The 16,661-nt window shown below is 43.0% G+C and overlaps 1 protein-coding gene across 3 annotated transcripts in view; it reads right to left on the bottom strand.

The window, feature by feature from the left end:
• PTPN14 (protein tyrosine phosphatase non-receptor type 14) overlaps positions 1 to 16,661 on the bottom strand; it is a 179,130-nt gene that overhangs the window by 99,600 nt on the left and 62,869 nt on the right. For all 3 annotated transcript variants that reach the window (XM_072733279.1, XM_026001114.2, XM_072733278.1), the window contains exon 2: positions 9,627 to 9,954. In XM_072733279.1, the coding sequence (XP_072589380.1) occupies positions 9,627 to 9,800 (174 nt within the window). In that variant the 5' untranslated portion in view covers positions 9,801 to 9,954. The remainder of the gene's footprint in view (positions 1 to 9,626; positions 9,955 to 16,661) is intronic.

Below are 16,661 nucleotides of genomic sequence, written 5' to 3'. Positions count from 1 at the left end.
TACTTTAGTGCCAAAATAAGGTCCCTCTTGAGGGACCTTAGAAAAAGATTCTAGTGAAAAGGGCCTTTAAAGATAGTTTGAGTTGTGGTTTGTTTGTTCATTTACCTGTAAAGTTGGTGGTATCCCCCACATGAGCTATTATTAATGGGGAAAGATTTTTTTGAGGATTTTGTTTTTCCAGTTTTGCGACCACTGGCACAGCTTTAATGCTATTCGCAAGGGTTACAGATGCAGCCTTGGCAATTACCAGGGATTAAAGCCACGATCTTATCTCAAGCATTTTGAAGAGTTAATCATCCAGAAGCAAAAGTTTAAAATATCTTGCATTATGTTGTAATAGGTTGCCTGTCATAGCCAGTGCTTAGGTTGTAAATTAAGGAACAGAGAGTTGGTATGCCTCCACATAAAATAGACGGGAATTACATGCAAGCATTAAAACTTTCACTGAGGCATGGAAAATGCTTCAAAAGATGACTATAAGCAGACTCTGAAACAGCACTTCATGCCATTTCATTCCAATGGCTTTGGAAAATAAACCACTCTACATGAGTTGGACGATCGTAATGAACAACTTGTGTGCGATCCACCTCTACTCTGGGCAGTTCTGGGATTTCCATAACTGACACGTCTATAATTAACAACTGCCCCATCTTCATTTCCCTAGCCTATCTTTCATAAAAGTATCGGAAAAGAAATTGTAGAGTAACACAGACCCAAGAAGCAAACCTCATAGACGGGGGGGTTGGGGGGGCTCGCTCTTCTGAGGTTATACAGCTCACTCAAAATATCCAGAAAGATGAAGACTGTAGGGGAAATTATTTCACCTACAATCTATGTAGAAAACAGACACTGGTGCCAGTTTGCCTCACAGAACTGACATTATGCTAACAAGGTCTCAAGTCATAATCTTTACAAAGACAAAAAAGCAATAGAACATTCAAAGACCAGAGATCTCCCAGCAGTCTACTCTTCAGCTGATTCTTAGTGGTGATTTTAGTCCTGTGCAGATACAAACACAGATGGATATGGTGAGGCTCTTGCTCTCAAATACAGCAAATTCCACTATTATCAGACAGGCCAGGAAACAAGGTATTCCATCTAACCTATGAGTTAACCTATGGCATTTCCATAGGAGTAGTTTCCCTGTCTAATTCCTCTCCTAATAGCATGGTATGTTACCAATGCCCAGAAGATTAGCATAAAATCAAACCACAGAAATATCTTTAATGTAAGTTAGCTTAAGCTAGTTAAGATTCGGTACCTTTATAAACTCTAGCCATTATGAAAACAGCAAAATGCAGGACATTTCTACTGTAGCCCATAGCCTGTGATAAATCACCTTTCAGTTAAAACAAAAATACAAATTTGCAAAAGAAAAAGGGGATAAATCTGAGGATCATCACCCACCCTCTGGAATGGTTAGGGATTTTTTTTTAAGCCTCCTTTAGAAACCAGGGCTCTTTTAGCCTAGACTTAGGAGAGGTCTGAGAATTATCAAATTCACCATTCCCAAGAGTAGATTTTCTTCTTCTTTTTTTTAATAATAAATTTATTTTTTATGGGTGTTCAATATGCCAAATACAGAATAACACCCAGGGCTCATCCCGTCAAGTGCCCCCCTCAGTGCCCGTCACCCATTCACCCCCACCCCCCGCCCTCTTCCCCTTCCACCACCCCTAGTTCATTTCCCAGAGTTAGGAGTCTTCATGTTCTGTCTCCCTTTCTGATATTTCCTACCCATTTCTTCTCCCTTCCCTTCTATTCCCTTTCACTATTTGATCTTAAATGAACGAGACCATATAATGTTTGTCCTTCTCCGAGTGACTTACTTCACTCAGCATAATACCCTCCAGTTCCATCCACGTTGAAGCAAATGGTGGGTATTTGTCATTTCTAATGGCTGAGTAATATTCCATTGTATACATAAACCAGATCTTCTTTATCCATTCATCTTTCGATGGACACTGAGGCTCCTTCCACAGTTTGGCTACTGTGGCCATTGCTGATAGAAACATTGGGGTGCAGGTGTCCCGGCGTTTCACTGCATCTGTATCTTTGGGGTAAATCCCCAGCAGTGCAATTGCTGGGTCGTAGGGCAGGTCTATTTTTAACTCTTTGAGGAACCTCCACACAGTTTTCCAGAGTGGCTGCACCAGTTCACATTCCCACCAACAGTGTAAGAGGGTTCCCTTTTCTCCGCATCCTCTCCAACATTTGTGGTTTCCTGCCTTGTTAATGTTCCCCATTCTCACTGGTGAGAGGTGGTATCTCATTGTGGTTTTGATTTGTATTTCCCTGATGGCAAGTGATGCTGAGCATTTTCTCATGTGCGTGTTGGCCATGTCTATGTCTTCCTCTGTGAGATTTCTGTTCATGTCTTTTGCCCATTTCATGATTGGATTGTTTGTTTCTTTGGTGTTGAGTTTAATAAGTTCTTTATAGATTTTGGAAACTAGCCCTTTATCTGATATGTCATTTGCAAATATCCTCTCCCATCCTGTAGGTTGTCTCTTAGTTTTGTTGACTGTATCCTTTGCTGTGCAAAAGCTTCTTATCTTGATGAAGTCCCAATAGTTCATTTTTGCTTTTGTTTCTTTTGCCTTCGTGGATGTATCTTGCAAGAAGTTACTGTGGCCGAGTTCAAAAAGGGTGTTGCCTGTGTTCTCCTCTAGGATTTTGATGGAATCTTGTCTCACATTTAGATCTTTCATCCATTTTGAGTTTATCTTTGTGTATGGTGCAAGAGAGTGGTCTGGTTTCATTCTTCTGCATGTGGATGTCCAATTTTCTAATAAAGCAATGGTTCTCTGTCTTGAATAAAGTTTAGCCACGAAGGTACCTTTGTGGAAATTTTTTATCCCTCCTCCATTTATTATCTTTTAATTAAAAGTAGAGTCAGGAGTATCCCTAAAGGAAATAATCTAGCCTATTTCTACATTTTACTGGAATTCTTCATATTCCAATAAAGTTCTTAACATTCCTTATTACTATTAACATGGCCTTCTTACCTTTCTAAGAAGAGTACTGTTACTAGAAATATAATGTAAGTCACATATTTAATTTTAAATTTTCTAACAGGTACATTAAAAAAGTACAGGAAAGTGAAATTAATTTTAATAAATTTTATTAAAAATAACATTCAAGGGGAATCCCGGAGTGGCTCAGCGGTTTAGCGCCTGCCTTCGGCACAGGGCGTGATCCTGGGGTCCTGGGATCAAGTCCCACATCGGGCTCCTTGCATGGAGCCTGCTTCTCCCTCTGCCTGTGTCTCTGCCTCTCTCTGTCTCTCTCTGTGTCTTTCATGAATAAATAAATAAAACCTTTAAATAAATAAATAAACAAACAAACAAATAAAATATATTCGAAATCGCATGGTTTCAACATGTAACTAATACAAAAGTGACTCATGAGATATTTTAACTTTTTTCATACTACATCTTTGAAATCTGATATGTGTTTATACTAACTGCAAAGTTAGTTCTCAGTTCAAAGTAGCCACATTTCAAGTGTTTTGTGGCCACATGTGGCCAGTGGCTATCGTATTGGAGAATACAATCTTAACTCTTTAAGGAACTGAAAGATTTTGGCTCAATGCATGATCACAGTTTCTAACAATTCAAGCCATCTAAAAATGAAACAGGCAAACTTATAAAGTGGTAAGAGCCCACTTTTTGGAAGTATGCGGCAGGATCTAGAGCACATGGTGCCTCACCAAGGGGACTGCCATATTGAGTGCTTCCTATGTGCCAAGTTCTATGTAACAGTGGCAACTTTGCAAAAACTAACTCTTTTAATCCTCCCAGTAAGTCCTGAAGGTTACTATTACCATTTCCATTTATTTATAGATGAGGACACTGAGGCACAGAGCATTTAAGTAACTATCCAAGATTACATAGGTAATAAGTGGCAGAGGCAGGACTCCAATTCAAGCAGCTTGGTCTGGGCTCACATTCATAGCCATAAACCCTGGTGCTTCTCCAGGCATTTGTTTTTTACATATGAGAATTAGTCACAAGACACGCTGTTTTAACTATTTCTCTCTTAACTTAGGTCAGTGATTCTCAAACTGTATTGGAAGATAGGAAGGGTACAAGGAGATGGGGTTCCAGACATCCAACCCCTCTGCAAACACAATAGCTCCATTTTATAGATTGAAGTTCCACCTAGGATCTCATTTGAAGAGAAGGGTGACATCCATTAATCCAAACATGTTTTAACTATTACCAGAATTCTTTTTTTTTTTGTAGTTTTATGATTTTATTAAGACAAATACGACACGCACATAAGCTGTCTATTCATTTTCTTCCCTGAGCAGCCTGACATGGGATTGGTGACTCTGATGGCCAGCTGGGCTGCTCTTTCCACAGCGGCTTTGGGTTCTTGGAGGATACATTGTGAGCCCTCTCTGCACAGTCAGATTCATTGCACATCAGCAGCACTTCAAGCTCCTTGACATTGTGAATGAGGAACTTCCAGAAGCCCCTGGGCACCATGTGCTCTGTTTTCTTGTTGCTCCCCTAACCCATGTTGAGCATCAAGATCTGGCCCTTGAATCTTCTGTGCACCCTACTGTCAATGTCTCTGGGTTTCTGCCAGTTGCGCTTAATTTTGACACATCATTCTGACTGGTGCCAGATGAACTTCTTGGTCCTCTTTAATGATCTTGGGGTCCACCAGAGGTCTGAGGGAGGCCATGATGCCTAGTAACAGATGGCTGCCAACTCCACAGGCAGCAGTGAGGAAGAAATATTATCAGAATTCTAATTTTCTGAGCCTCTACATTTTAAGTGTCTTCCTCAATAAGAATTCCTGGGGCACCTGGGTAGCTCAGTCAGTTAAGCGTCTGCCTTCAGCTCAGGTCATAATTCCAGGGTCCTGGGATCAAGCCCTGCACTGGGCTCCCTGCTCATTGGGGAGTCTGGCTTCTCCCTCTCCCCTGGCTTGTGCTCTCATAAATAAATAAATAAATAAATAAATAAATAAATAAATAAATAAATAAATAAATAAATAAAATCTAAAAAAGAAAAAAGAGTTCCTAGCCAGAAATTCATGCCTACTTTGTTTTTCTGAACTTAAAACAATTTTTAAAAATTTGTTTTCCCTAAGGAGTCCATTTGATTTCTTCTTGCCAGCACTATTGCTAGGTCCAGCCGGCTAGCACCTCTGTCCCTCCTGTTACCCCAATCCTCATTCTCTTTCTGCAATTTGGTACTTTTCCTAAAATGCAAGGTGTTCATGGTCACGCTCCACCTTGAAACCCTTAGATGTATTCCCATCTCATGGCAGCATTTTATTCTCCAGGCAATTCAAAGAGGATTTAACAGAAGGCTAAAATAATTGTGAAACACGGAGTTCAACACCTTTTTAAAAAGTAGCATTTATGAGGGTGTTTCCCAAAGCATTTTACCACAGCTCCTTTTCTGCCACTACACATGCACCCCTGGGAATTCGAACAGTAGAGTCAGGCTGCCTAGGTGGGAGCCAGCCCAGTCACGGCCAGCAGGTCACCCTGTGCTGTGGTATCCCCGTCTGTAGCATGGAGACAGCTAGAGGAGCCATCTCACAGAGCTAAGAGAATTAGATGAATTGATAAAGGGAGGGTGCTCAGCACAATACGTGGTGCATTAAAAGGTAGGGGTTATTTTAATTATTTTTGTGACACAGTTTAGAAACAGAATCCAGTTGAAACTCCCTAGCCAGAGACATCAAACCCTTCAAAAGCAGACTCCCGCCTGCCTTTCTACACTCCTACCCTCCCTGCCATGACCCCTCCACATATACACACACACACATACACACACACACACACACAACAAGATCAGTGCAAAATGAACTCTGCCCATCCCTGAAAATTCCATGGGCTGTCCTGTTTCTTTACCTCAGCATGGGCTATTCCCTTTGCTTTGTTTCTTGTTTGTCCTATTCTCTAAATTCCAGAGTCTCTGGGAGCAGGGACCCTCTCCTATTCAGCTTCCCTCAGGGACGACTGTATTTGCTGACCCTATGAGCCAGGGCCTGGGTTCTCTAGATGCCATTCAAAATGTCAGTACATCAGGACGTTCAAAACCAAACGTGAGGGGCGCCTGGGTGGGTCAGCGGTTGAGCGTCTGCCTTTGGCTCAGGTCGTGGTCCTGGGGTCCCAGGATCGAGTCCCGCATCGGGCTCCCTGCAGGGAGCCTCCTTCTCCTTCTGCCTGTGTCTCTGCCTCTCTTTCTGTGTCTCACATGAATAAATAAATAAAATCTTAAAACAACAACAACAGCAACAAAACCAAACGTGACTCCCAAAAAGTCTACCATATGGATACATGTCATTACACATTTGTCAGAACCCACAGAATGTACAACACCAAGAGTGAACCTTAACGTAAACTATGGATCTGGGTGATAATGATGTGTTAATGCGGGTTCATCAATTGTAACAAATGTTCTGCGCTGGTGTAGGGGAGGACGTGGGAGTGGGGAGCAGGAGGTGTGTGTAACTCTCTGCTTTCCATTCAGTTGTGCTATAAAGCTAAAACTGCTTTAAGAAATAAAACCAAAGGGACGCCTGGGTGGCTCAGCAGTTGAGCTCCTGCCTTCAGCCCAGGGCATGATCCTGGAGACCCAGGATCGAGTTTGAGTTCCACGTTGGGCTCCCAGCATGGAGCCTGCTTCTCCCTCTGCCTGTGTCTCAGCCTCTCTCTCTGTGTGTCTCTCATGAACAAATAAGTAAAATCTTTAAAAAAAAAAAAAAAAAAAGAAAAGAAAAGAAAAGAAAAGAAAGAAAACCAAAGTCTAAAATGATCAAACGAAGTGGCAAAACACAAATGATAATTAATGTAGATCAAAAATTAAATCAAAATTAATTTTCCTTTCCTAATATAAAGCTCTTCTAGAGTCTAAGATAAATCTAGCCTCCAGAACACCTCTCATGGCGAAGCCAGATATCCACAATTATCTGGTTTCCAAGCTTTAAGACAGACTAAACATTTTGCTATAGTTTAGACGGATTTTCACTTTCCTTTCTCAAGCTCCATCAGCTCTATTTGGAAAATGACCTGAATACAAAGAAAGTCAAGTGAGTAGAGCAGACCCATGTAGATCCCCTCCTCCTCCTGCTTCTGGGAGAATGCATTCCTCCTTGAGGTGTGAATGTGCAAGTGAAGAACAGAGGAGAAGATTGCTTGATCTCCTCCTTTAGTTTGAAAGTAGCTATAGTATTGTTTCACAAAAGGCCGTACCTTCAATGTCATCTGTCACAGAACAAAAGCATACAATTAAAAAAAGAAAGTGACTGGCTCTAATGTGGATGCGCCCATTTAGAGCATGTCAAAATAAAGCCAGCGTTAAATGTCAACCCCACCTTAGCATTAGAAGATCAATCACCCTGCAACACACACTTGACAGTAGAATCTGGACTTCACTGCTTTATCCTTTGTGACAACACAGTTGTGAGCTAATCCGGGTTTGACCTTTGCCCTCTTCCTGAGAGAAACAATAGTCTGCAGAGAGTAATTATTGCCCTATACTTCTCCAAACCGCCTCCGCTTGCACCTTAGACTCTAGCTCTACCTGGGGATTCACAGAGATGCCTTCTCCACCCCCAAAAGGGCGCCTGCCCTTTTGAGTCCTTGGATTTTCAAAAATCCAATTCCCCATGCCCTGGATGGCCTTGCTTTCTTTTCCACCTGCTGAAGTCCTATGCATCCTTCAAGTCCCCATGCAGAGAGTGAAGGCTCTGTTCATCTTTCACCGAACACCCTCTCCCCTTCCCAGGGCCGCAGTGGTTGGCGGTGCAGACTGTGTACTGCACAACTCTAAGAAGAGCTGTTGCCTTGATTCAGGCCTGCCCCTGCACTGCAGGTTAGCATGGATAGCATTCAATCTGAACTGCTTATTTAAATGCCGGATTCCCTTACTCACCTGTGCATCTCTTGAAGACAAAATTATACCCTATTTATCTTCATTCATCAAGTCCTAACATAGTACCCTGGCACGCTGCGGTCGCCCAAGATTTTCTTCAATCAAAAATCTTTTAAGACACTAAAACTGGGACAATTACAAATTATTCGATGCAGCACTAGGCATTTTCCACACTATTTACAACAGCTCCATAAGACAAGTAAGGTGAGTACCATTATTCCCATTTTACACGTGAGAAAACTGATGCCCGGAGAAGGGCAGTGACTTTTCCAAGCACACCTACTAAGTGACAGAATGATAATTTAAACCCAATTCCCAGACACAGAAGACTGAGCCTGTGACTACTTAATAAGCACATGCGATAGTGCCCCCTGATGCATGCAAAGGATAGTTACTTTAACGTGAGTTACCGAGATTACTCAAAAGTGGAACTAACTGCATATCTTTTTAAACGATCTTTTAAAGCTTTTAGACCAGTCGTCTAACCGACCAATCTTCACTATTAAGGTTTTTCCTTTATGCCCACGCATATATTTACATATGCACACCCAAAGGTGCTACCAAGAAGCAAAAAGGGACCAGCTCTCAAGCTCCATGTAGCTGTTGGACAGGAGAGTCTCCGTTACAGGAAAATACACGTCAGAGGAAGCCCTGATCACAGAAACCCAAGTACAAACACGAAGACTGGCAGGAGACAGCAGTGCTCAGGTGAAACAGTCCCCCCGGGGACGGCAGTCGGCCTGTGGAGGACGCCAAGGGGGCAGAAGACGTTCCCTGACCCCAATTCCTTTGTGTATGTGGTGAGAAGGTGGATCATGAACGAGGGTGTGGGGAGAGACAGCAACCTCCATCGCTTCCAGCAGCACCATCCCCTCCTGCACCCCGCCCTGAGGTGGGGGCAACGCGCTCCCAGGGCCTAGGGGGCCCACCACGGAGCTCTTCCTGGTCCTCAGATCTCAGGGGTGGAGTCACCCCAGCACTGGCACCCATTCGACCACACCAACCTTCGCCCTGGCCTGGCTGCCCTGGGCAGAGGACACGCGGGCGTGTGTGGGCTTCTCCCCGGAGCCCGAACGTCTGAAGACTGGGAAGAGCAGGGCTCGCCTGCCGTCACCGGGCCACAGCGCCTGGCAGTCTCACTGGGGACGGGGATAGCGGGGCAGCCTTCACGGCCAACCCCGGCTCTGCCTAAAACCCAGAGGAGCCTCACGGGCGGCCCGAAGAAAAGCAGGGTCGTGAGGAATCTTGAAGGGAACAAAACGCCCGTTCTACAAGCGCCCATAAAGAGCCTCAGTGGTCTGGCTTGTTTTAAACACTTTTTCCATTTTCTCCCCCCTCTTTGAAGAGGAAAATATAGAAACAAACAAACAAACACAAAAAGCAGCTGCATCCAGCCCCTAAGTGGGCGTCTCCTCCCAGATGTGCAGCTGGCTGCCGAGACCCCGGCCACCCACTCAACGGTTTTAGAGACAGACGATGACTTTAGATGCTGCCCCCCAACCTCCTCACCGGCGGGGACAAAGGGGAAGCCACCACCCCGTGCAAGGCTCCGGGCCGGGTCCTTGCTCCGCACGGCCCCGGAGCAGGCCTCCTGATGCACGGAGGCTGCAAGGTCGAGCCCGGGCCAAGGACAGCAGGATCCTTCCAGACGCGAGGCTGGGGCAGGTGGCCGGTCCCCGGGCGAGTTCTGGCTCGGACACCTTCCCGCACACCCGCTCTTACCTCCCGCAACTCCAGCCTCTGGGCCACGGCCTCCAGGCACTCCTGCCCCGTGCTCTCCACCGACAGCGTGCACTCGATGACATTGCTGTCCAGCAGGCGGATCCGCGTGACAAAGCAGTTCTTGCTCAGGACGTTGTAGCGCCGCGTCCGGCGGAGCTTCAGGCCGAAAGGCATGGCTATGCGGCCCTCGGACGCCGCCTTCCTCTCCTGGCGCCCACGGCCCTGCGACGGCCTCAGCAGCTTCGTGACTGGGTGAGGACACTCGCACACGTGCTCCTCCAGATGCCGGGAAAGGTGGCCATGCCCGGTGCGGCACTCCCCAGGGGCGCTGCAAAGGGAAAAGCAGCAAGGTCATGAGCCCCGAGGGAGCTTTGGACGCTGCGGCACATTCCCACATTCCGTGCACGTGAGCCCACGGCCCCCGACGGCTGAACATCCCCACTCGAGATCCTGCAAGCTCTGCGGCTTCTGAGGTCTTGGCGGAGCCCAGGCTCTTTACTTATCTTACGAGGGGGCAGATCTGATCAAATCTACTGGACAGCTGAGGACACGGAGGGTTGGAGAGATGAAAGGAACTCATCCAAGGATGCACAGAGTGAAGGGCAGAGCCAGAATTCAAACCCACGGCTGTGCAACTGAAGTTCACGCGCTTTTCTTTCGTGCATCATCCTATCCACTCAAGAAAGCAGCAGGAGTGGAATCTGAGCCCTGCTTACCTTCTAAATAGATTATCTCATTTCGATCTCATTAACCCCACCAGATGGTGTAGATTTTAGGATCCCCTTCAACAGAAGAAGGGAGCTTTAATGATCTAAGTGACTCGTTGATCCCCAACATAGACTCTTCTCTCGTTCCTTGTTCCTCTTTGCAACACTGCCTCTCTCTTTTTCATTAACATTTGTCTTTAATTTTAATACTTATTTTATTTACTTTACTTTCTTACTTCTACACTTAGAATGGATGACAGAAAATGGAAGGAATACACATTTTACAGTCAATAACATCGTACGTTTGAAAAAGTTTTAAATATATGAATCCTTTTGTGGATTTAAGATCATGATTCTCTGCGTTTTTCTTTACCAAAGAGTTGAACAGTTAGATGTGGGGGAGTCGCCCGTCATTTTGTTCTTTTACAAAATGCTTGATGCAAAAGCCCTGTCACCAAATTATAGATAATTTAACTTACTAGTAATGGGATATATGGACATCCTGATGTCCCATGAAAGTCAAGTGATGATGTGTTGTCATGGAGAACACAGAATAAAACAACAACAATAAAAGTGGCCTTACTGTTCCACCCTGAGCCAACCAACACTCCCACTGGGAGCTCATTAAGCGTATCTTCCAAAGAAGCCAGAAATGCCCAGGCAGCCTCTCTGCTCAACTCTTCCTTCTCCGTTAAGCTCAAAAGACCATCACTTGCTCCTATGACTGTTCTGTTGATTCCCTAACTCAAGCAGATTCGGTCTGTCTTCACACCCTTCATCCACAGAATTACCTATGAGCTCCCGGACACTTAGATGGGCAAATGAAAATAACTACTAACAGCAATTCCTGAATTAATAAATAAAATGGCTTTACTATTTAGAAACCACTCCCTGTCAGTACCCCAGGCCTCACTGAGGTTGTCAGGGCACAACCCTACAACACAGCAAAACATACTTCCCAGACTCCCTCGGCCAGTCTTTGATGTGCCTGCCCTCCAGCACATTCCTTAGCATGACAGGTATATGTTTTATGATGGCTTAAAATACACATTCTAGAGACTGTGGCTTGGTGAAATCTATTAACGTTTCTAAATCACTTTGTGTTGGCACAGTGTCCTGTTTACCTCTAAGGTAGGCCAACCCGGTGATCTGATATCTGTAGAAAAGACTATGTAGGGATCCACCCAAAAAAGCAAAAAAGAGAGAGCCGGAATTCAAATACAGAGCCCTTAAGAGTTGACTACTCACACATTCCTTCACTTGTTGAAGCACAGGAGAGCAGACACTAAGATTTAACTCATATATAAACCAGGGAGCTTCACACAGAGAAAAATATTTGCTCTGTGGGCATAGGCCACATTTCTAATCCTGGGCCAGGCACTTTACATTTGGGTGTGTCTCACCTTAAACACCTATGAAAGAATGTGGCTGGCTAGGTACACGTTCATCCCAGCCACTATTAAAAACAATCTGTGCTGTATGTTTTACAGAATGCCATCCATAATGCACAGTTAGTGAAATAAAGAGTAAACATACACAAAATATAGAGATGATTGCAATTTTTATACTAAACAAAAAAACACAATGTAATGGGAAAGAATGTACGTTCACTAAAAGGATTAATAGGGCTACACAGAGGTGGTTTTATATAGAAGTCTATTTTATACATCTCTGAACTGTCGTAACATTTTATAGTCGCCTTATATTATTTTTGCAAATACAGATTAGCTTAAAATACATTAGCTACCAAAAATGGTATATCAGAAGCAACAACTGACAAATCTGGCAATATATCTCCTAAAAAATGCCTGACGATTTTAAAGATTTTTAAAATATTCAGTTTGCAAGAAACTTGCCAGGTAAGGTATCAAGAAAAAAGTTATAAGAAAACTGGTCTGAAAAGTCAATGTTGTGGAAAAAAAACAAAAACAAAAACTGAATGAGGCAGGCGAGCGAGCGGAGAGGCGGGGGCTCTAGAGTGAAATAGATTTAGGACCTATAAAAACAAAATGCAATGTGTGAACTTTAATCAAATCCAGGTTTTAAAAAATAGCTATAAAAGACATGCGGCAACAAGGGAAATTTGAAATAGACCCTCGACGTTAGATGATATTAATGTATTGCTGATAATTTTCTTCTGTTTTTGACAGTGGAATTGTGCTTGTCTAACAGAATGCTTCAAGAGATGCCAGTGGATACATCTAACAGTAAAGATGCCATAATACCTGTAATTTATTCAAAAATGGCTTTAAAAAGCAATATATACCTAGACAAATCAAGAGTTGAAGAAATATGACAAAACATTAACAGCTGTTGAATCTAGATGGTGAGTGTAGAGATATTAACTCTACTGTTCTTTCAGCTTTTCTGTCTACCTAAAAATGTTCATAGTCAAAAGATTAAGAAAAAAAAAAAAGGCAACCCTCAATGCCAGTACTAAACATAGTCCTTATCGCTCAGTTGAAACGTAGCTGCCTCTTTCAATAGTTTTCTCTGATCCCTCCCATCAAAGTCTTCTTTCTTTGTCTGAACTCCCACATCATTTCTGCTTACTTTAACATACTCATCAAACTTGTGTTTAAAGTATTAGCACATTTGACTCTAAACGCCTCTGGAGCTAGAGACATGTTTTTTCTCTCTTTCACACCCAGATCTTTCACCTAAATTAAAAGTTCATGGCCTTCACACCCAGAACCTGTGTGGCCGTAGAGCCGTCCTTCTGGAAGAAAGAGCTTTCAGATGCTCATTGAAGCCACCCCTCACCTCTAGGATGGGTTCCACCTAAATGATTTCAAGTAAACAATCTATGTGACACTCATCTGTAACGATAGGATTAGAAAAGATGACCTCTTAGTCCCTTTCAGTTTGAACGTTTTAATAGCCCATGAATTATCCGCCATGTCTAGCTCTCAAGGAATCCATAGCACATGTATCACGAGTCCATCTTTTAACCATTTATAGGCACAGAGTTCGACGTTATACGTAACCCAGCACCCTCTGTATTTTAAGCCTAATTCTTCTGCTTTGTCCTTGACGACCAGAGGGAGCAGGGACGAAGATACGCCACAGACAGTAGACTTGCCTGTGAGATCCATTACAAGCAAGTCCTCTCCGTTAATTAGTCTGGCTCCTGGCACTCTCATGACTTTCCTCGAGTGGTTCTCAGGGGCCCCATCATATTTACTTTAGCACATGAACAACATTATAAAACCTAGAACTAAGTGCCATATTCTCATAAAAAGGTCACATGTTTATGACTCTTTAGATTTTCTGATGAAATTGGCTTTTCAAAAGAGGTTAATTAGGGGGTCGTCAATTCTGTTTACCATAAGATTTTTTTTAATGGAAAAAATTTACATTTTTTTCCTTTACAAATAAAGTCATTTTTTTCTTTACAAATAAAAGTCTAGAGTCTTATTTATCTATAAGAACATACCCAGTAAATAAAACCAGGCTGCAAATGTTGCTGAGACCCATTCATGGAACTTTAATGGAAGGGACTTTTTGTTGTTGTTGTTAGTATAAATAGTGAAACCAACAGTGCTGACCATGATTTTTTCTCAGGACAAACAGTAACATACTCTAACTTCAAAACATCATCTGTTGATCCTCTTTTTCAAAGATATACCAGAGTGAGAAAGATAGCATCGGATAAGAGAATTAGACCCTAACCCTTCAAGTGACTAGAATCACGGGGATAAGAAGCAAATGTGAAAAAAAAAAAAAAATCACAGGGAAAGTGCCACCAACTCTCTGACCTCTCAGGCTCTGGGGTCCATTCCTTGAAGCAACTGGGAAGCGTGTTTGGAAGGCTGCCTGGAGGAAGGACACCCACATGCAGAAGGCGTGAAGTACAGTGGAGCAGGGAGGTCCTCTCTAAGGACCAGAGTTTTACTCTGGAAACAAAGGGAACATGTGCAAACTTTCCTGCAAGAACTGGCCTGGGTGAATGCCAAGTGACGTAACCTGTCCCAGCCTCAGTTTACTCATCTGTGAAAATAATACCCTCCCCACCTGTTTGTGAGAAGTCAGTGAGAAAATGCTTCTGTGAAGAACTCAACAGGTAGAAACATGTCCCTTTCCCATGCCCCCCAGGACAGGAAGCCCCGTTTGCTCAAAAGATAGTAGAGCAGCTATGAAAAGAAGGACTTGGGTATCTTATCACCTACAGTCTTAAAAAAAAAAAAAAGGCAAAGCAAACAACATGGAGTTGAACAAGAAGGTATGACAAGTCCTGGGGAAACTGACCAAGTATAAAACTTGACCCACGTATTCTCTCAGCACTCTACTTTGTAATCCCCCAAATGCTGGAGCAAAAAGGAGCCAACCATTAGAAGAAATGCTCCCATAAACAGTCCATCCTACATGGGTAGGAAGGCCATGGCCTTTTTCTTATCTTCGTCAACAAAAGGTATATAGTGTGTTGTGTTAAACAACTGTTTTTTTCCCCCCAATGGAAGTTGATTGCAATTTATGGTCATTGGTCTTATAATCCATATGGTGTGTCTCTATAGCTGATGGCACATCACAGTCTCCCTCACCCCAGAGAAACCCCTGGATGCGTTTTAGCTCCCTAAATAGAATTTCAAAGGGAAAGATCTGTGTCAGATTCAGATTTGTAGTCTTCCTTTGGACATAGCAGAAAGCTAAATAAATATTTGTCATTATGATGAATCAAAGAATGAATCCTGAAATAGTCGAGTTTTTGAGGCTAAGCTAGGGCAGGGGCCTTCAAGTGACCTCAAGTGCCACCTGAAGAATCTGGAGCATGGGAGAGGTCTGACTTGTAGGGGCTTAAGAGAGGCTAAACGGTGGAGAAGAGGGATGAGAAGTTAATTCGGCTCACTGGTGCTCTTTGGAAGAAAAAAAAAATTGAACCCAGATTTCCAAAATAACATTCCTACCACCCAAGGTTGCCTTTTCCAGCCCTTGATGTGTCTTAGACTGGGGGTGGTCTCAAAGACCAGAGAGATGCCACATCCCATGGAGGTTCTTTGCAGAAACTACAATGGAATTACTGATGTGATAAAGAATTCCAGTGTGCCCGTGATTGCTGAAAGCAATTTGTAGGGATATTTGCTCTGTAAACACTACACTAAAGGCCTTCAATAGAATAGGCTACATACAGTAGGAGAGAACATACAGAAAAGCTTCAAAGTCACTTCTAAAACTCATTCCTGACCAGTCTCCTAAAAAAGACCTAATATGTAAGTTTTCATCTTTTTAACGATCAGCTGCAGATTTTCTAGCACCTTCGATTTTCTAGCACCTTCTATTTTCTTTTCTCCCCTCTAAACATAACAACAAAACACCTGCCATGATAAAAACACAAAGCAAAGCCAGGTTTCTCATATAAAAAAAGTCACTTGGCTGATCTAAATTTTAGTATATGTGCTGCCGAAGCGAGCACTAGTTGGCTGATCTAAAAAATTTTAAATATGATAGGTAAGATGTGGAGAGACTTTTCATGATATCAACCAAATACATCTTACTCCTCTTTCTCGAATTACCCATACAGTCTTTAAGGGAAAGGGAAAAACTAAAATCCAAATTTTTAACACGGTCATCCTTTTATTTCCCATGCCATGTTATACAGACTTGCCTTGTTGTTGTTTTTTCCTAAGGGTAAGTTCTGAAATCACGAACAGAAGGTAACTGCTGTTCAGCTGCATTCTGTATTTACTAACAGTCTCTGGAACTTTTCCAGCATTCCACATTATTACAACTCCCAAGCACACCTCACAGAACTATGTAACCCTAGTCTGGGTGTGAGAAAGGAAAAAATGATGCAATTAGTCCATCCTGTGTATAAACCTGCATAAGGCACAGCTCAGTTTTGAAAAGTACTATGTCATTTTTCTAGGTAGAGTTTTAAAAAGGGGTAGGAGGGTACGGGGCAAAAAGGACTATGGAAAATCCTTCTTTGGTTCCCACTTACAGAAGAGCAGAGAGGAACGTAGTTGTGTTCGGTGAAAATCACACTGTCTGTAAGTTTTAGTGCTACAGAGTGCCCAGGTTACAGCCATATATTGAATTTTTTGAAGCTGAGTAAAATTTGGTGCAAGGTTTAAAACACAAGCCAAATAACTGTTGGTTGCTAAATAATTAGAACAACAAAAACAGAATGGTCACATTTTTCAATTCCTTTCTCTCCTTCCAGCTAACTCACTTTTAAACATCCAGTGATGGGAGGGAGAGAAATTTGTCCAAATGTGGAGCTGAAGTTAGAAAAAAGATTCCTGCCCTAGCACCATTAGAGTAGCACCTCACCTCCACGAAAGGTGGCTATGTGGGCAACTACATACATGTAGAATATTGCTGAAAACCA

This window comes from Vulpes vulpes, chromosome 13, assembly GCF_048418805.1.
Source record: "Vulpes vulpes isolate BD-2025 chromosome 13, VulVul3, whole genome shotgun sequence".
Classification (NCBI taxonomy): domain Eukaryota; kingdom Metazoa; phylum Chordata; class Mammalia; order Carnivora; family Canidae; genus Vulpes; species Vulpes vulpes.
This window is presented reverse-complemented; position numbering and strand designations above follow the sequence as displayed.